The 21658-nt window shown below is 36.8% G+C and overlaps 3 protein-coding genes and 1 pseudogene across 3 annotated transcripts; all 4 read left to right on the top strand.

The window, feature by feature from the left end:
• Positions 1-1811: 1811 nt before the first annotated feature.
• Positions 1812-7190, top strand: LOC127360334 (uncharacterized). The gene is made up of 9 exons (XM_051394724.1): positions 1812-1873; positions 2191-2352; positions 2815-2940; positions 3022-3130; positions 3292-3375; positions 3475-3566; positions 4067-4184; positions 5340-5395; positions 5591-7190. The coding sequence occupies exons 1-9, from the start codon at positions 1845-1847 to the stop codon at positions 5775-5777; spliced, it is 963 nt and encodes a 320-aa protein (XP_051250684.1). The 5' UTR covers positions 1812-1844; the 3' UTR covers positions 5778-7190.
• Positions 7191-15506: 8316 nt separating this feature from the next.
• Positions 15507-16454, top strand: LOC127360341 (histone H2A-like). Its single transcript, XM_051394731.1, has one exon. It carries the CDS (start codon positions 15526-15528, stop codon positions 15907-15909), a length of 384 nt encoding a protein of 127 aa, XP_051250691.1. The 5' UTR covers positions 15507-15525; the 3' UTR covers positions 15910-16454.
• A 368-nt stretch (positions 16455-16822) lies between these two features.
• Positions 16823-17229, top strand: LOC127360344 (histone H4). The gene has a single exon (XM_051394734.1). The coding sequence runs from the start codon at positions 16859-16861 to the stop codon at positions 17168-17170; it is 312 nt and encodes a 103-aa protein (XP_051250694.1). The 5' UTR covers positions 16823-16858; the 3' UTR covers positions 17171-17229.
• A 1083-nt stretch (positions 17230-18312) lies between these two features.
• LOC127360332 (nuclear factor 7, ovary-like) lies at positions 18313-20266 on the top strand (annotated as a pseudogene).
• The last annotated feature ends 1392 nt before the right edge of the window (positions 20267-21658 follow it).

Below are 21658 nucleotides of genomic sequence, written 5' to 3'. Positions count from 1 at the left end.
ATAAAATTTCTACCTGAGCAACTTAAACTGGATTTATTTTTGCCACATCAATATATCAGTATATCATTATCAGTATATCATTATCAGTATATCAATATACCAATATATCAATATGAATCCCATCTGTATCAATAACTGTATAAAATGACTCTTTTTTATTATCTTGTATTTTTTATTTCATGTGTATTTTTCTGTTGTCAGTGAATTTATTTATTGATCCTGTGTGTGATCAATAAAGTGATCTGATCGTATCTCTCCTGACCCACAGCAGTAAAACTCCAGAGCAAACAGCGCCACCTGGTGGTCACACAGTTTCCTGCACATATAATCTTAATGAGGCAGTTTATTAATTATAAAGAGAAACTTTGTGAATATTTAACATGTCAGAATAATGGAGCACCCGATTTGACTGTTATCACACCATTGAATAATCGTCAATCATCCCACAGATAATTTTTCTGTGTAAATTTGTAATGTTGCAATATGAATCCTGTTCATTTATTTATTTATGTTTATATTTGAATAGGTCAATATGGTGAAAATAAAAAAGATCAGACCTTTCGTCACTGTGAAACGTTACCCCTCAAAAGGAAAGTCAACGGTGTCGAGGAGGTTTTTGAAAGGGAGGACCCCTTTGCCCCCAAAGCCCACTGAGGTTGGTTGCTGCTCGTTTGCACCACCAGCTACTGGCAGGGACTTACAAGAGGAGCATGAAGGTGGTACCAGCAGCAGCAGCCAGAAGAAGCTGGATACCGTGGAGGCCTGGAAGAGGAAGGACACTTCTCGGTGTGAGTGCAGAGCTCTTCTGTCCTCCTGACACTGCAGCCTGTCCGTCAAGTTTCCCTCAACAGTGAGGATGTTGAAATCCGGCGATGCAGTGAAACATTCTTCTGAGCCGTCTGTGTCCAGACTGTTCATGAAGCCTCTGCTGTAGTGCATATGCTTGGAAGTGTGAGGTTTGTGCTATTCAATACTTTTCTCCATTTTGCAAATGTCTAAACAAAAGGCATTTTGTATCTCTGACAGTGTATTTTAAGTTTTCTAAAAACAATAGTCCTAGAGTAGTACAGAATATAGTGTGTATGTAATGCTTACCTTATGATAATGATGCCAAAATGAACTTTAATGTCTTCACTCTGTGTGAAGCGGACACTCATTCTTGTTTCATAATGTACTGTGCACTAAAAAGTTTGTATTGTGATCTTTCTATTTAAGGAAGGTGAATTCAACAGACTGTTCCTGTAGGCTTTAGGTGGCATTGGACAAGGAAGGATGGCCATCAATGTGACACGTCATTTGCACGTCAAATAAAACTGTTTGATCAGCAAGGTAAATAATACAGTACATCAGAAACAGTCACATCCACCCTGCACAAAAAGGAAAGTTGTTAAAAACTACAGCATTTAACAGCTATTCTGTCATGAATTGTAGGAAGGACTCATGATGTTTGGATGCAGTTCTGCCACAGTGAGATGGAAGTTGCGACACTTTGGCCAGCCACAGTGAAGCAACCTCAAAGTGCCATTTCCCTGAAGCTGATGGACGTGATCTGCCGCTTACAGCTGGAATCTGGTGCATCACTGAAGGGTTTATGTGCTGCAATTCAGGGTTCCTCAGGTCCCTCCAAGGTTTGTTTATTAGTAGCTTCTGTCATTATATTCCTCTTTCACGATCACCTACATGCAAGGTTCCAATTTCAAAAACACCTTTTTATAACTGTCCTATTGTGATTATGATAATTTGCCTTATAGTGCCAAGACCTTTATTGAATACTCATCAGTGAGTCCTTTGAGGAATACAGACACTTCAGATACCACTGCACCATCTTGGACCTGATACAACAGATGGGACACACTGTCCTCTCTGTCCACAGGTATGATGTATTCAACTGCAAAATGTTGTATTTAAAGCATTAATAGTTTGTGAAAGGATAACACAATTAATTAATGAATTATTAATAAATTAAACAACAATTACAACCAGTCAAATAATATTATCTGAAAGATCAGCATTCAGGCATATCATGGTCTGGATTACAAATGTTCCACTACACAGCATTTACTCTTACTGCACAATAACTGGATTTGCTTTTCTGGCTTCATGATCAAGAAAAACAAATGTTATGTTTAGTTTGGAAGTTGTCACAGATACCTAATGGCATACTTTAACTCTGACTGTCACTTATTATAGAAAGATGGATGTCTGGTTCTTGCTGCGGACGGACTATTTGGACTTCCGAGGAAGAAATCGTCTGGAAGTAGTCTTGAAGGGCCGAAACACTTCAACCGATTCTTTTGCTCTCAAGATCTTGTTGATGCTTTTATTGGAGAGAAACAACATTCTTCTGAGGAGGTAAAGTTTATATATTTGTATTTAATACCTTCCTCCTTCATTACTGGGATGTAAAAATCTACTAAGTGTTAATCCAACATGGATTTATCCATAGTTTATGTTCACACATTAACCCTAGAAAAATGAATCTTTATATTTCTTGTATGTTTAGGACATATGATCAAATAGTGATTTCATCTCTCTTGCAGAGAAGCCAGATCAACTTTTGATTGTTATTTTCATGCTAATGGCATGATATGCATAATTAGTGATCATGAATGTACTGGAGAGGCAAAATCTTGCCCTCCGTTGTTAATGCAAAATGTTAAGTGGAATTATACACCTACTGTGTGGACACTGGTGGAGAGCCCGGAATAAATATGAATGTGTTCTTTGAAATGTATGCAATATATCAGTTTGAAAGAGTAATGCATGGACAGCAATGTGGATAAAACATATACACCAACTACAGGGTTGTGTCAGCTTTCAAGCAGGTAGTGCACTCAGGTCAAAGGTGAAGAACTCCAAATTGGATGAGACAGGTGTTTTTGGCATATCCTATAAGCATGAAGATCCACGTCGCTTTCTTAGTCTGAAGAGAGGTGAAAGGTAAATCCTAAGCTTGCACTTGCACATAATAATGTGGTGTTATGGTGGCCTGTTTAATATGAAGTCTGTTTTTTCTTTTAGCCTTTCGAATGCTGTCTACCTGCTAAAGGAACTGCAAGAACAGTTTGGGACAAGCAAAATAATTGTCTTCATGTATGATATTGCTTGCAGATTAAAACCTCACTTGCAGGTAATTTTTTTATGCATCTTTTATTGCTTGTCTTCCAATATCTATATAGGTATTCTTGACAAGCCAAACTACTACTTCTCCGTCTATACATATATGTATATATAAGGCATATACTGTACTGTATATGTATGTGTATAATTTATTATTTCTGTTTCCCACAGAAGTTTTATCCGGATCTTCTGACAAAGAAGCTGACATTTGCTGTTCCTGCGTTCCATGCTTATGGACATGATGTTGCTTGTCAGGTTGTCATAATAATCTTTTGACTGTTAAAAGCTATGCTAGGCAGTTTATCACTAATTGAAATGATAAACTTCTGATTTTGTTTTGATTATGTTTTGTAGATTTCATACAGCTGTAGGAATGTTGAAGGTGCAGGTTTAGCTGATGGGGAACAGCTGGAACGACTGTGGTCATACCTACGCCGTTTTGTAAGGTGACTAAGGAAAGTTGACCTGCTGACTGATGCTTTGCTGCACTACAGCTCAAAGATAAGAAACAGCCATGGTAAAGGTGTAGTGTGTGTAGTCATGTCATTGTATACATGTTCCTTGAAGATGCTTTAACGATGTACAAACAACTTTTTAAGCAATTATTATCTTTATCTGTTTAATATATTCTTTTAATGTGTCTGGTTTGTAAAACAATTGATATGCTATGAAGACAAATACAACAATGATATAATGTCTTCTTTATTAAATCCATTTAAAGCAAAAGCCCTGGCTCTCAAAGCTGCAAAGGTCAACTCAGTTGAGGATGAGGCAGATGCAGAGATGGCTGAAATCATGAAACATACAGGCAAAACACAAAATGCATTGTAGGTTGAAAAAAAAGTGCAGAAAAAGAGAAAAGTATTTAAATGTAATGAGGATCATTTTACTAATAATATACTTTCAGGTTTCAAAGTGTTTAAGTATGTCATGTTTTCATTTCAAGGCCTTACAGAGCAAGATATACAAGTCTGGGCAAGTCAGTACCGGACAGAGGCCAGGTAGTCTGCAGAGTGGACCTGGGAAGAGGACTATGTCCAGAAACTGATGGGGCACCAGGAACTGTGAGTTTTTAGAGCAACAAATGTTGAAGATATTCTAACTGCTTGAGAGGAAATTACAAATAACCTCTCTGTGTAGCTCAATACCACAGATAGTGACAATTAAATTGAATCTACGCCTTCTTATTTAACAAATAACAAAATCTAAACATAAGGACATGGTAGTAGGGCTGGGCGATCAAATGACAAAGATATATATCACAAAACAACTTTTCCTCTATAGAAATATGAGACATGATCGATATAATGTCAATAGATTAAATTAATCCGTATTTTGACAGACAATACCAATGATGATGATGATGAGAGTTGCGTTGCATGTGGCTGGAATAGAGCCACGCCAAGTTAGGTTGAACCACACAGTACAAGAAAAGGCACAGCACACTTAAACAGAAGTCATTTTAAATAAACCTGTCTGTTTAGCACTATTGATTTTAACAAACAGTTTTAGCGTCAGGAGTTAGCAGAGGCAGAGAGGCCAGACCCGGTTACAGGCCGCTGCTGTGGACAGGTTCAGTAACGGCTCTAGCAGAGAACCTCTGAGCCATTTTCAACACATGAAATGCTGATTTTTATCAATTTGGTGCCAATGTCAATATTAACAGCACCATTGATGTGTTTCATCATAGTACAGTTATATATTATTTAGTTAACACCTCAAAAAACACATTTAAGTGTTTAGTATCTCTTTAAAGTCCGATAAGAAAGAGTAAAGTGCACTGTATGTCATGCATAAACGACCAGCAAATTTAATGGTCTGTTCAACTTTTGACAGTAAAGTAATATTCAAATCAAAAATAACCTTCTGATATATTCAAGTCTCACTTATGAGTAACAGTAAGCTTGATCTAATGACTGGACAAATTTTTGATTTTGAAATTTTGTGATCGGATTTTACCCATATTGCCCAGCACTACCTGGTAGTTCTGCTGCACTTTTTTTGTTTAACCAGTAGCACTCAGAGAGCACAAACCCCCGCCAGAGCAGCACAGTTTGCCCTCTGCAACACTTCCAAACAAAACAACACAATCACCAGCAGAAATATAACTTCCTTGGCTGAGTTAAGAATCATAAATGCAATATGCAGCCTGCAATTCCAATATTATTTCTGTTGTTAACAGTTAACTGTTTACTGTTTACCTTGTTTTTCCCAGACAGGGCTTGAGCAGTGAGACAGCCAGCTGCACTCGGGATGTCACAACACATCTTGATAAGTAAGTATAACTTTACTTGGATCCATGGATGTGAGGGTAAACAGTGAACAGTGATGGTGTTGATATTAACTGCAAATGCTTAAGTCTAAATTAGGTCAATCAAAAGCTGTATTTTGAAAAGTAGATATATGAAATGTGACATTTGGTTAACATTTTCTATCATTCATGAACTTGAATCAACCATTTGTTTTGCAGATGGACAGAAAATTGCCATCAAACTTTCAAAGAAGATCTCTTCGATATGCCAGAGGACAAAACAAAAGGTGAAAGACTTCAACATTGCCACCAGAGCAGTCAACCAGCCACATGCCTTGGAGTACCACAATGTGATTCAAATCGACAGCCCCATCTGGTCAACCCTTACCACCAGAAGAATGGATAACCTACCTGTCAAACAGCCACTCTTTGTGTTGTGGAGTACAACAAGAAGGGCAAATGAAGAGAGGGCATGCTTGGTGGAAGAGTGCAAATCAGCAAAAACCTTCTATGAAAAGCAGCTCTTTCAGATTGACAAATACGCCCAGCCAGAATGTCAGTCCTCAAATAGACAGGACCGAGACACAGCTGCAGCTTTCTGCCGTAAGAGGAGGGAATTCTCAGAGCATCTCTCACAGTTTGCAAGTCTCCTCACAGCAATGACGACAGATGCTACTTTTGTAAACAGTGAAGAATCTGATACTGATGAAGAGGAGGATGATGAGGATGAAGACGAAGGCGATGAGGTGGAGGACAAGGAGGAAGACATTAATAATTTTGTTAAAAACAAAAGAACCTCTGTGTCTCTGTTACAACCTGCTGATGACTGTAACAGTCTCAGCTCAGTGGAAACTTCCCTCTGATAACATCCCGTTTGAAGCTTTGCAATAACTGTAATACTGTTGATCCATTGTTAGGTGTCGTCTTGTTAATCACCTTGTTATAGAACAGCATGTTAAGTATATATACATATATAAACTTAACATGCTGTTCTATCTCCAGCTGCTTCCGTCCATAAGCTTCTTCAGTGTGAAGTCATTTGGCAGCCCCTTAACCTCTATATCCAGCGTCTGGTTAACCAGTGCCTGGTATGGAAGGCGTCCAGAGCCGCCTGTAACACCTTTAAAAGATAAAAATAAAACTGTTTGGACAAATTCACCTCATAAATGCTGAAAAAATGTACAGGATATGCATTGAGGTCAATTTGTGCACAGCAAAAATCATCACAAGTATGAGTCATCATGACTCGAGCATTTCATATAATATACAAAGTCAACAGACAAATAAACAAAATAGGCAAGACACTCAATTAGAAAGACCTTTGCATCTACTTCATATTCATTCAATAAATCATGCGTAATCATTAAAAAACTAAGTATACAAGATACAGATCAGGATCAGGTCATGTCCATATCAAACTTCAGACAAAGTGATCTCAGTAACATCGAGGGTAACATGACTAATGAAACTAAAGCGTAAGTTCAGACAGAAAGATCCTTCATTGCATGCACAATCAAGCTTCCCTCTCTCCCTATCATCAGGAGCGTCCCTCTAAATGTTAAACCAATCAGATCATGCCACAAGTCATCTATCATCCAATCACAAAGTATCTGTCAAACTTTAAAAGCTCATTAATTTCTCCCCCTCCGCCGGCTGCCGTCATTTTCACCTCAATGCTCATTTCACCTCCTGGCATCATCTGGCACAGTTTCCCCAGAAAGCAGCTGCATGCACACAGTGGAAAGATGAAAGTTAAGTTAGTGCTAATGTAAGGATATGACATGAAAAATGTTAACTCATGATGGATATTACCTGCAAAATGAAGAGCAAAATTGTTTGCTGTGTCAGCGGAATCCAGGACACCTGAGACCCTGATGACACAGGGTTCAGGCAGTCCACGGATAATACAGCTGTTTCAACGCCCAAGTCCTCCAGTTTGGACACCTTCATCACAACAAAATCAAAAAGACATAGAACTAAAACAGGATCATGAACACACTGATTGACTTGTTTATTGTGCAAGTTCAGTAAAAATGATGCTAGAATAAATATTAAAGAAATCAATAAAATTCTCTCTCTCATTTTTTAATGCAACACCATGGACACTTCACAGACATACAGTAACTCTAACAAACCCCTAACTTAAGCTGCTTCATGTGTTTTTTAATTTTCAAGGTCCTCATTTCAGGACTTACCTCCTGTGACTTTGTTGAGGCCTTTAAAGCTGCTGCCTCCTGCTGGTATCTCTCCCTTGTCTCTTTCCCTAAACTGGACCAGATCTTTCATTGTGCCTGGAAAAAAAGTTTATTATTTATTAAATGTATTAAGTATCTGTGCTCACAATTCACAAGTGTACAGAAAAATTTAGGCTATGGCCATAGACCAAAGTTAGTAAAGGATAGTAATGTTACGCAGTGACTAAAATTACTTAACTGAAGAAAAGACAGAATTCACATATATATATATATATATACATATGTGTGTTACACTGAACAATAATTAATCTATAAGCTTTGACAGAATTACTTACCCTTTTTCTTTAAAACATCCCCACCCCTTCTTGGGGTCAGAGGGACCCTTGAAGGCCCTCTTATAATTTCCAATCCAATTCTGAAAGAACAAATACATTCAAAATAAAAAAGGAAGCAAAGGATTTTAACAATATCATTGTGTAAAATATTTAGAAATACACTTCCCCAATAATACCACAATAATCCACAATAATACTGCGACTGACAGGTATACACACCTCTACAATGCTGGTATCTAAACCAGTTAACCCTGAAGCCTCTAAAGTGAAGGGTGATCCGACTCTTGTCATTCCTCTGTCAAAGAATGACTTGGGTACCGTCTCTTCATCAATTTTAGTACGTTCTGATTGATAAAGAAAAGGAAAAAGAATTAGTTACAAAGGTCAAGTCACTGAGCTTCACCTCCATTATGGCAAATAAACCACTTTCACTACTATGAGGCAGAGGAATAACTTAACGATCAACACACCACAACAGGAAAAACAGAAGTAGCAGGAGATTTAGATGAATACAAGCCCTGTTCGGTTACAGTAGTTAAAAACTGTTGTGGGTTCAAGAGAGGTTGTGCACTGTGAGAGTCAAAATAAAGAACTTCCTATGTCTTAATTGGACACTTTTGAGTCACATTTCCAAACCCTTTCTGTTATTTGACAACACAGACTGAAAAACATTTAAATGAAACTGTATTGTTGTGAATTCAGCTGTAGTAAAATACTGTCAAGGCATGCACAGACAAAATCAGAGACACAAACAGATATAGAGGTATGTCTCATTTCTCACACTGACCATATTTAGTTATATATATATATATATATATATATATATATATATATATATATAACTTATACTGTATTCTAGGTGGTGACTCTTGCTAAATGTACACTTACCTCCAGTTGTCTCAGCCATGATGAGCCTGAAATGAATCAATACAGAACAATGAAAATTCAGCACCATGGTGTCAAGCAAATTCAAGTTGAACTAAAACAACCTGACATATATTGATATGATGTAATCACTACTGCCAGGTGAAACATCTGAAGGCATCTATTCTATTTCAGATATTTATCACAAATAACGAACATTTGCAACTGATCATTATTGTTTTATCACATAATTCACAAACACTGTAACAAACCTGCTAACCATACGTCTCCTTCTTCTTCTTCTTCTTCTTCTTACAGGTTGCTTAGCAACCACTATAAACTATCGCCAGACAAAAAGGGAATAATGTGACTCTTGTTGAAAGAGAAGGCATATATAATAATATTTAATATTGATTGACAAATACAAAGAAATTTAGATGAATAAATTATTACAAACGAAAACAACTTTATTTCTCCTAATCAACGGAGATATAATTGTAGCTGATGGCCTGAATATGAACCGTCATGTTGTAGAATTATCAAGGACACTCGTATTTTTATTTTGAGAAATGTTAAAGATTTTTTTTATCTTAAAATGTTTTTCCACTAAAATTAAAGAAAATGCAGCCATTTTGTTTTTTTCCGCAGACAGAAATCTGACAGTCACGTGACTGCTCTGCTCGATAACACACCTTCTGTACCTGCTGGGCTTGAATAGCATTGGATCAGGTGAATGGGTGATAACTGCCTCCTGCACCTACTAGTACGTAGAGTAGGCCCCTACTGGCCCCTATCTGTGGGATGATTGACGATTATTCAATGGTGTGATAACAGTCAGATCTGGTGAAAACATATTAGTTTCCTCGTTGGTGTAAACGTATGAAATCGTTTTGCATTCACTGGAAAATTTATTTTATGGTTGTTTTTCTGAGTAATTTTTTTCTGTTTTTCGGACTAATTATTTCTCTGAGTTTAGAGCATTTGAAACAATGGACACATTCATTACTTTATTGAGAGCTCATTTAACAGAAACAAACATAACCGGCTGTTCAGTCAAGTGTTACTTTGATCTGTGTTTCAGACACTGGGAGATAGTCCTGTCTTTAAGTCATATAGATGGTATTATCATTAGTCTGTCGCCTCTACGCAGGAAACTGAGGACGGTAGATAGTTGAAGATGGGGCATGTATGTGCGGGCAGGAGTCACTATAGGTCGATGGGAGTCACTGCAGGTTGGAGGTTCTCGCGGGAGTTTGAATTATCTCGATAATTCAGGAAAAAAATGACTCCGAAAAACAGAAAACAATATATAAAAAAAAAACTATAAAAAATTAAAGAAATTGCTCAGAAAAAAGTTTTTGTTTTAAAGTGAATGCGATACACTTCCGTATCAACGAGCTTCAAACGTTTCCAGTCTCCTCGTTAGCATAACGGACAGTATCTCTGTCTCAGGGAGCTCAGCAGCACTTTCACATATTTACACCAACACAGGAACTAATCTGAGCTTCAGTATCTTTCTCAAGGATACGTCCACTGGACCCAAGCTGGGAATCGAACCCGCATCCCTCCGATTACCGGACGGTCCGCTCTTCCACCGGAGCCACAGCCGCCGGCAGTGATTCATCAGGAAGAGGCAGTTTGAAACAAAACGTCCCGTATTTGGTTCCGAGTTTATAACAATGAGACTGAATAAAGTTTATTTCTATTGAACAGTTTAAACTCAAAGTGATTCACATTAAAGAAACAATTTATTATACAAAATATCAGTTTTATTTATGATGGTTTCACTGTTTACTAATTAAAATGTTGTCGTCTTTTATTGTTTGTTGTTGATATTATTGTGCTAACCAGGCTTTTTGTTTAACATTTTGAATGTTAATATTTAAGGTTTTAGATGTTTTAGTTTCTATTTTCTGTGTAAATGTGGTTATTTTTGTTTGTTTAGGATCAGAAAAAAAGAGCAGAAGGTAAATAATGTGCTTTGTTGTCATATATTGACCCCACACACTTTCTCTGTTTAACCTCCTTAAAGTCCAATGAATGTATCTGTTTGTATCTGAAGGTAAATAATGTGTTGTTTTATATTACTGAGGGAATATAAAGAGCAGGAGGTAAATAATGTGTTGTTTTATATTACTGAGGGAATATAAAGAGCAGGAGGTAAATAATGTGCTTTATTATCTTCTGCAGGAGCAAATAAAGGAAAACAAACTGTTACATAAACATCATAAACCTTTATTCACCATAATCTCTGCAATAATATAAAATCTGATTATGTTTTTATTGAAAGAACCAGGACGATGTTAACTTCAGGGTTGGACTACAAAATGACCTCATCGTTGTAGTTCTTTATGGACAGTTTCTATTAGACCAGAAACATAAAAACATCCTCTTCAACACTCGACTTTAAATGATGTGTCGTCAGACAGTGAATTTATTTTATTGAGAGTCTAAACAGAGTTTCAAACACTGATGGTGTCATTAATGTTTATTCTGCTGTCGCTGTTGAGTCAACAAACAACAACAATGAGCGTTTATACTGCAGACTGATTATCTGTGTATGTTGACATCTACTTAATCAATATTGATTGTGTAGTTTGGAAGGAAGTGATTTAATTGTCTGTGTGGAGCTGATAACTGTACAATAAAATAAGTGCTATTTATTATATATATATAAATAACAAAGTTAGTCATTGGTTCATATTTTAATTTGCACTAAAAAGAATTATGAAAATAATGTATCCATTAATAAACTTTTCAAATTAAAAATGGATTTACACAAACAAACAATAAATACATAATATAAAATGAATTCCTTAATTCATAATGAAATTTAAAAATGCACTTTTTATAAGACAAATAACGATTTACTAATTAAATTAACAGATTTTAATCAGACTTTTCCATCGGGTGTTTGATCCTCAATGTAAAATTATTTATTATGAATTATTTGCTTTTTTTATTATTCTGGGACACTTGTGGAACTCTGTTATGTTTGATTGTTTTTAGCAGTTATTTGTTATTTATAGTTTTAATGTCTTTTTGATTGTTTATTAAATAAACAGATTTTTGAAAAGTGAATCTTTCCAGTTGATTAATGTCATGAATCAATCTGCTCTAAGATTATTGTTTTTTGTGTTGAATATAATGTTTATTAAATAGGTGAAATATATAAAAATATCCAACTGCCTCAGATGTGTCTGTCTGACAGACTCCAGGTGATATTAATTCAGTAATATTAATATTAATATTAAACTGTGGGTGTACTGAGGTTAGATGCTGGTTTCTCCAGTCTCCTAAAATAAAACATCACATATAAAAAATATAAAGATTTATTGAGTCAGTAACAGACAGAAAGTGACTAATATGATCCCAGCAGAGTCAACAATGACGTCTCAGAGTTCAGATAACTTTATTGTTTAGTTATTAAGCTCTCAGATGATACAGCCATCCACTAAAGCACAGCGTCTGAAATAGAGAGGAGATGATCCAAAGACAGTGGTTGATCTCAGGCTGCTGGTCTCAGGTCTGCTCATAGACCTCAGGGTCCACATTGATAACACTCAGGGTGTCTGGAGTTCATGTTGGTCTTCTGGAGGATAAAGTCAGTTACGTATTGTAACTCCAGAGTATAGACTGCGACCTCTAAGAGCTCTTTAGGAAGAGCTGACTCGCTTTCTGAGGAACAGGTGAGTAACTACAGGTGGAGGATGTTTGCTCTTTAGGGGAAGATGTTTGTGTTTTATTTCACAACAGTCTGCCCTATTAGCGGCAGCATTAACAGCAACAGCAGTAACAACATTAGCAGAAACATTCAGAACATTAACTCAACTCTCTCCTGGAGTCTGCCGACCAGCCGCTCTAGGAGGGTGTGAAGGAGGACGCCGGGCGGTGAGGCGACGCTCTCGCAGCTGCAGGCGGTCGGTCCCAGCTCACAGGGCGCCGGATGGACTCAACAGCTTCAGAAGCGGCTTTCATCGAGTCCACCATGGACCGGAAACGAGGTCCGAACAGCCCGTCCCTGTGGATCTTGCCCTTTCTTGGAGGATGTGCTGGATGAGGAAGCCCTAATCCTCAGACGAGCATTTAGTCATGAAAGAGTCTTCTGGGACAGGTCAGACCCATTGGCCGTTGGAGAGGACTATCTCATTGAGAGATACAGATTCTCAGGTGATGGACTAAGATATTTATGTAGGCTGCTGGGTCCAAAAATACAGCACCAGACGGCAGGAAGCCATGCTCTCACTGTGGGGGTACATTTTATTATGATAGTACAAATATTTGAAAAAGTAAACATATACAAGTTGAGTAAATGATAAACACGCAACAAACACATTTAGTGTTTGCATATAAAGCTCGACTGAACCAGTATATATTGTAACTATTTAACATATGTTTGATAAGTACTGTATGTATTTTAAGTTCACTTATATCTGCTGTAATTGATCTTTCCTTGTAGGTTCAAGTGGAAGCACCAAGTTTCCTCAAGCTTCAAAGACATCTCGGTAAGATGTATCCTAACATAGTGTTCATGGTTGAATGTAGTTTTATTTTATTATTATAGGATGTAGTTTGTGGTCTGGTGAACTATATTGTGTTATACACAGAGGTGTCTTTATTGAGCATGGCCTCTGATATAAATGGGATGGACAAAATAATAAAAACACCTCAGTATAACGTGATACAATGCAATGGATGCATTATGTTTTCCTCTTAAAACACAAGTTTAATCTATATACATTGATGTGTTTGTATGTCTGCAGGTGTTTGCTGAGTTCCATCGCATTATAAATGTGAACCTACGTAATCAGTTCTACTGTGAGCTTGAGGATGACTCTGAGTTCTTCAAGACCTGGAATGTAAGTATTTAGTGCACTCATAGAAATGTCAATATCAGTGACATGTACCATGAAATATAGTATGGGAAACCAACTCTTTTCAGGTTCAAGTCAATGGATAGGTTGTTTTTTTTTTTCTCAGTATAATGCTAAAATGTGGTATGTACAATAGAAGAGTGATTGGGGTTCAGTTCTTGTTTCATGCAAATCTCTTTATGTAAGTGTATTTGAATCCAATATGAGTCTTCAGCTGTCTGAGTTACAATTATGTTGACATTGTTAATGATACATGACTTTAAACCTTTTTACTGGAATTATCCTCGTTGTTTGTATTTTGCAGCAAGAAGATGAGCCAGACATTGCTGACACTCCTGTGGGTCTCCTTACTGTGGTCACTTGTTTTAGAGCTGCCAGGACTGGTGTCTTCACTGAAAACAGTCCTAAACAAAATGGCAGATTCACCTTTATCTTCCATGAATTCCAGCCGAAGCGACTCACCACACACTGACAGTGAAGACATGGTATGACTGAAGGACCTTAAACCGATCCCTCATTAGCACTGAGTGTTGTTTTCCCCTCTGTGTCAGTTGTGTGATCTATGGCACAGAATGGTGATGTGTGATTATGTTCCTGTTATTGTGTTATTATTATTATCATTATATGTCCTTTGCTTGAATTATGTATTTGTGTTTGAAGTGTAATAAAGTTCCTTTTCTGAAATGCAATGTGTAATCTGTTGATGTAATGCACTTGAAATGTATTGAAATATAATACACTTGTAGTATAATAGCAACATTTATGCTTCAGTGTAACAAAATGGGGATAAAAGTACAGATGAAACATATTTCAAACACAATTGTTTTCAAGAAAACACTATAATAACATTGCACTTAAAGTACGTGTCTATGATGTTTAGGTTGTTATTTAACTTCACTTTAAATACATTATCATTGTCATAGTGGGACACTTTAAAAGCACTAAATATAGTAAGGAAGTGTATTTGTAGATCACTTGAAATATTAAACAGGCATACTAAATTAACATAATTTATAGTAATAATAATTATGATAATAGTATGTACAAAATGTACTTAAACACAACTGTAAGTTGAGCTGCAATGCCTTTTTAAGTGTATTTCCATGAGAATGGTGATATAATGTAATTGTACTGTAAGTGTGCTTAATCACTCATGAATCTTGAGTTAGTAGACTTTAGTGCACTTGAAGTTTGAAAGAAGTTGTTCCATTTTAGCATACTATTTACACTTGAAGTGTCGTCAAAATAGGTTTTAAGTTGAACTTAATACATAATTGAATACACTTAACTACACTAAAAAGAGTACAAACTGTTCTTAGTACACTTTCAAAGAGTATATTTTTAATAGATTTTTTTTCACCTGGGATCTTTTAATAAACCCTGTGCTCAAGTAACAGACGTTATTTAAACTCCTGTGTGTTTTATTGCTGTATCCCTCTACAGCCAGCCTTTCTCTACACTAATATAAATAGTTTCATTAACAGTGGATGGAATATTTTATTTATTTTTACATCCATTTGCACTGTTTATCGTACTGTGTTATAAGTTCATTTTACTTTTATTTTAATGTATGTTTAATGTGTGTTTAATGTCTTATATGCTACTGGATACTTGAATTTCCCTCGGGATAATAAAGTATCTATCTAGCTAATATATCACAGTGAGTTCCGGTGTGTAACGTAAATACTGTGTTTTATTTTGAAATCCCATGCAGTATAAAACGGAAGTTTTGTCATTAATCCAAGAACTTGACGCAAGCTCTTCTGATTGGCCGATCATAGTTCCGGTCAACCTGACCAATCAGTGAGCAGCTGGTTCTATATAAACTCGGTATCGATACTGAGCAGGCACATTCTTTCAAGTTTTGAACTGAATAATCTACTACCATGTCTGGAAGAGGTAAGGGAGCCGGAAAGGCCAGAGCAAAGGCAAAGACTCGTTCATCCCGTGCCGGACTCCAGTTCCCCGTCGGCCGTGTCCACAGGCTGCTGAGGAAGGGAAACTACGCTCAGCGTGTCGGTGCCGGAGCTCCGGTGTACCTGGCCGCCGTGCTGGAGTACCTCACCGCTGAGATCCTGGAGTTGGCCGGAAACGCCGCCCGTGACAACAAGAAGACCAGAATCATCCCCCGCCATCTGCAGCTGGCCGTCCGCAACGACGAGGAGTTGAACAAACTGCTCGGTGGAGTCACCATCGCTCAGGGAGGCGTCCTGCCCAACATCCAGGCCGTCCTGCTGCCCAAGAAGACCGAGAAGGTCGCCAAGAAGTAAACTACTCAGATCCGGCTGCTTCAACTAAACACAACGGCTCTTTTAAGAGCCACACACTCAGTCTGAAAGCGCATCAGTTTCAGTTATTACAATACATTTAAATATATTAATATATTACATAAATATTGTTAGAGTTAACTAACATGACTACATTTAGTATGTTTATTAGTCTTTCCTAATATGTAGTTACATATAACAAATATACAATTGTTTTCACTTTACTATATATCAACATGAGAGTCTGTATTATACTCCTCCCGTCTGGGTATTGACCACATTGATCCCTTATAACTGTTGGATTAAAGTCTTACTGTAAAGGTTAGAGTACAATGGATTTATACTATTTACAGGGTTAGGTCATATCATTATATATTATACTCTAATGCAATGAAAACTTTTAGTGTTAGTATTTTAGTAAACTTTAAATGTAGAGTGTCAGGTTTAGTATCCTAAAGTGACATGTTAACAAATAATGGCAGATACTAATAAGTCCTGGTCTGGATTTTAAACAGGTTGTTTGAGTGAATAAAATGTCACTGCTTGAATTCAGTAATTGAAGATATATGGTAAAAAGCTATTTGCACAATCTCTTTGAATTGCACAAGTAAAGTTTAGTTTTTTAATACGCTGCTCAAAATAATTTGCACGTTTTACCTTTAGTGTATATGTTTGTTAGTATTGTCTTATATTTTATATTCTCATTTTGTGATTCTTCATTGTACTTTGTTTTTATCATTGATAATCTTTAATGTTTAATATAGATTAGTAATAACGCAAAATAAGATGTAGGTCACATCAGAAACAGGAAGAACTGTAAGTAAAGCTGCTGTTTGGCTCCGCCCCCTGAACTACCCACTGCCTGTCCTCTGTTACGTCCGCAGTCAGGCTGTAAATAGTGACGGTCGAGCAGCATCCACTCATTCACCGTTGACTAACCAACAGTAAGAAAATGTCTGGCCGCGGAAAAGGAGGCAAAGGACTCGGTAAAGGAGGCGCCAAGCGTCACCGTAAAGTTCTCCGTGATAACATCCAGGGAATCACCAAACCCGCCATCCGCCGTCTGGCTCGCCGTGGCGGTGTGAAGCGTATCTCCGGTCTGATCTACGAGGAGACCCGCGGTGTGCTCAAGGTGTTCCTGGAGAACGTGATCCGTGATGCCGTCACCTACACCGAGCACGCCAAGAGGAAGACCGTCACCGCCATGGACGTGGTGTACGCTCTGAAGAGGCAGGGCCGCACCCTGTACGGCTTCGGGGGTTAAAGCTCATCCAGACCCGCTGACAACGAACCAAAGGCTCTTTTAAGAGCCACACACTTTATCTGCAGAGCTCACAGTCCTCAACGTGCCTTCATGTTTAATATAAATTCATAAAATATATTTATATCAATAGCACAAAATCTGTGTTATGTAATGAGACACCATAGTATCAGTGTTAGTATTAAGTAACTGAGTTAGGTTGTGTTTGTAGACTGAATAATGAAAGGTTGTACATTTTCAGCTGATTATAACAATGTGGTCTGAATTAGACCTGTTAGTGTTTCTGTGCAGGTTGAAAATGTAAACATTGCTTTCAGGCATTTATATATTTTGTACATATACAGTAATGCTTCTTCTGCACTATATCTTCTCCTTTTATATAAACTTTATTACATTTTCACTCATTACACACAAGTATTTGATATTGAGCAAATAATAATGTATATAAATAAATGTTGCTGCAATAATCCAACCATAAATAATCCAGTTTGCATAAAGTATAATGAAATTAAATATCTTGTTTTATATAATTATCTGTGGGGTTGAGAGTTTTACTGCCCAGTTGTTTGCTCTGAGATATTATATATAAATAATATATAAACATCTAGTAATTTGCTTAGAATATGTTGCACACCATTGAACTGCACATTTCATATAGTGTATATATATCTCATTTATAGTTTTATATTTTCTATTATATATGATACTATTGTATGAATACTGTACTCTTTATATCAACTTTATTAAATTATACACATATATTACACCTTATATAAACATTTTAGTGAACATTTATAAAGTGTATACAGTCAGAGAGTCTGAGGGAGTTTAATGTCTATAAAGTTCTGTATTATAAATCCACATTGTTCAATAGCAGCAGTGACATTAGTCCAGGGTTTTCCTCCTCCAGAGTTCAGTGATTATTTGTTTAGTTACAGTCTTACTGTCTATAATATGGACCTGGACCTTTAAACCAAAGTAAAGCAGTCACAGAAATATGAGTGAAAGTGAATTTGCTCTGGTTGTTTTCTTTGTGATGTGATCTCAGAGCAGTGTGATGGATCATATTTCACTTTAAAATGAGACACAGCAGTCAGCTGACAAAGCTCCACCCCTTAAAGACATCACCTGAGACCAACCAGGAAACAGGTTGTTCCTGTTCAGTTCTCACTGAGGAGAGACACACAGACAGACAGACAGACGGAGAGACAGACGGTAAGATTTACCTTCATTACAAAGCTGTGACTTTAACTGAGGGAGGACAGTTACAGGACGGAGGACTGAAGTTCTCTGAAGTTCTTCAACCTGCTGCTGACTGTAAAAACTCTCAAAGACTCAAAGTGAAAGTAACTGAGGCAACTTTTTACAGCAGGGCGGGAACCATAACTGACTTCCTCTTTAACGTGTTGTCTGCTGTTTCCAGCTGCACTCTGAGACAAATGGCTTCCAGATTAGAGGAGGATCTCTGCTGTCCGGTCTGTCATGAGGTCTTTAGAGATCCTGTTGTTCTGTCATGCAGCCACAGCTTCTGTAAAGACTGTCTGAAGAGCTGGTGGAAGGAAAAAATAACATGTGTGTCCAGTTTGTAAAAGAAGATCTTCGAAGAATCAACCACCTTTTAACCTGACTTTAAAGAAGCTGTGTGAGAGTTTCTTACAGGAGAGAGATCAGAGATCTTCAGAGGCTCTCTGCAGTCTGCACTCTGAGAAACTCAAACTCTTCTGTCTGGACCATCAGCAGCCAGTGTGTCTCGTCTGCAGAGATTCAAAGAAACACACCAACCACAGATTCAGACCCATCGATGAAGCTGCACAGGATCACAAAGAGGAGCTCCAGAAATCTCTGGAGCCTTTAAAGGAGAAGTTAAAGGTTTGTGAAGGAGTTAAAGTGAAGTTTGATCAAACAGCAGAACACATGAAGGTCCAGGCCCGACGCACAGAGAGGAAGATTAAGGAGCAGTTTAAGAAGCTTCACCAGTTTCTAGAAGAGGAAGAGGAGGCCAGGCTGGCTGCACTGAGGGAGGAAGAGGAGCAGAAGAGTCAGATGAGGAAGGAGAAGATGGAGGCTCTGAGCAGAGAGATAGCAGCTCTTTCAGACACAGTCAGAGCCACAGAGGAGGAGCTGAGAGCTGAAGACGTCTCATTCCTGAACAACTACAAGGCTGCAGTGGAAAGAGTCCAGCAGCGCCCCCCTGCTGGAGGATCCACAGCTGCCCTCAGGAGCTCTGATAGACGAGGCCAAACACCTGGGCAACCTGACCTTCAACATCTGGAACAAGATGAAGGACATGGTCTCCTACACTCCTGTGATTCTGGATCCAAACACTGTTTATCAAAAACTCATCCTGTCTGAAGATCTGACCAGTGTGAGACGAGGAGAGAAACAGCAGCTTCCTGATAATCCAGAGAGGTTTGATTATTCCTGGTCTGTTCTGGGCTCTGAGGGCTTTAACTCAGGGACTCACAGCTGGGATGTCGAGGTTGGAGACAGTATATTCTGGATACTCGGTGTGTTAGCAGAGTCTGTACAGAGGAAAGGATACATACGGTCTGGATTATGGAGAATATTGTTCTCCGGAGGTAAATACTATGCATGGTCACCATCAGCTCCAGAAACTGATCTCGTAGTTCAGAAGAAGGTCCAGAGCATCAGAGTGAATCTGGACTGGAACAGAGGAAAGCTGTCGTTCTCTGATCCTGATACTAACACACACATACACACCATCACACACACTTTCACTGAGAGGATGTTTCCATACATTGACACTGGGGATAAAGTGAAGATATTACCAGTGAAGGTCAGTGTGACAGTGGAACAGAGCAGTTAGAGATAAAGAGGATGATTATATTCATCATGTTTTAAAGGGAAAAGTCTCTGAATAGTAAAATGATCTTTTATTAAATGAGTGTATGTGTGAGGGACGAGTACAGAGACACTGACAGCAGAGACACACACTTTATCTACAGAGCTCAGAGTCCTCAATGTGCTGTGAACGAGTTATGTATAATATCAATTAATGGACATTTTTCATGATCATTCTTTAGAGTGCATAAAGGCACAAAATCTACACACTTGTGATATAAAACTTGACGACAATAATGTCAGTATCATGTAACGGTCCTCGCAGTGGAACAAAGATCAACTTGTGTTTTTTGGCTTTTAGTTTCTAACATTTTATTCTCTTTTTACGCATATTGTTTTATGATGTGTATTTTTAGACCATCTTAAACAACGTGGCCTGAAATAATCCCCAAGAACACAAACGTACAGATTGAAACCATCTAAATAAATATTTAATTAATGAAATATTATTAATATAATTATTATATTTAAATAATATTGATTAAAAGTACTAAAACAGAATCCAACAAAATATGTATTTATCCATATATATATAATATGGAGTTTTCAGTGATATCAAGAAGGGATATTCCAAAGGAAATTACAACAAATGTCTGGAAAAACTGTTAGAGAGATATGATGAGATGAGATAAAACATATATAAGATATAAAGGGTCAAACTTATGATAAAAACATTAGATCAAAATTATGAATTAATCATTGTTGTTATTATGATATACTTTTAAAAAATCTAATACATAAATAAAGGAAAAATACAGTAGTTTACTATTTACAGTACTATACTGGCTATTGTGATTTTCTTTACAGTAACACTTAAACTACTGTGGTTTTGTCACATGGACAAGGTTTTATTGTAAAATTTACAGTATTCTACTGTAAAAAAATGTTTTACAGCGTACTAACTTCTATTTTCATTTATAGTTTTATATTTTCTATTATATTGTGATACTTTTGTATGAACACTGTACTCTTTATATCAACTTTATTAAATTATACACATATATTACACCTTATATAAACATTTTAGTGAACATTTATAAAGTGTATACAGTCAGAGAGTCTGAGGGAGTTTAATGTCTATAAAGTTCTGTATTATTAATATTATTATTATTATTATTATTATTATTATTATTATTATTATTATTATGTCCATTAAAGATGTTGTTGTGTCTCATCATCGCTGGAGGAATAATCTTTATAAATCTATTTAATTTCTATTTTCTGATAAAAGTTAGCACATAAATCTCTTATTGTTTCTCTTTTCCTATTTTCACTGAATACAACGTCGCCATCTTTGTTCTTTATGGATTTAATGAACTTTTGATTTTATTTTTTCCAGATTTTATAGTTTGAGCAACGTTTCCTCTTTTATCTGTTTCTGATTGTTTATTTATATTATATAATAATTCACTATTAATGCTGTTTATTTGTGTTTTTAAGTTTATAATAGTTTCTTTGTCTGTAATTGATCTTTGTTTCATCTGCTTCAAACTAATATATTGATTAATTAAAGAGTTATAGTTTATATTTTTAAGTTGATTTATTTCTTTACTTTTAAATGTAAAGAAATCTTTGATTGTATTTTTGAGTATTTCCCATAAATTAGTGTCGGTTATAGTTAATGTTCTT

The sequence above is a fragment of the Dicentrarchus labrax genome, unplaced genomic scaffold (assembly GCF_905237075.1).
Source record: "Dicentrarchus labrax unplaced genomic scaffold, dlabrax2021, whole genome shotgun sequence".
In the NCBI taxonomy this organism is placed as follows: Eukaryota; Metazoa; Chordata; class Actinopteri; family Moronidae; genus Dicentrarchus; species Dicentrarchus labrax.
The sequence above is the reverse complement of the archived record's forward strand: the minus strand, read 5'-3'. Positions and strand labels throughout refer to the sequence as shown.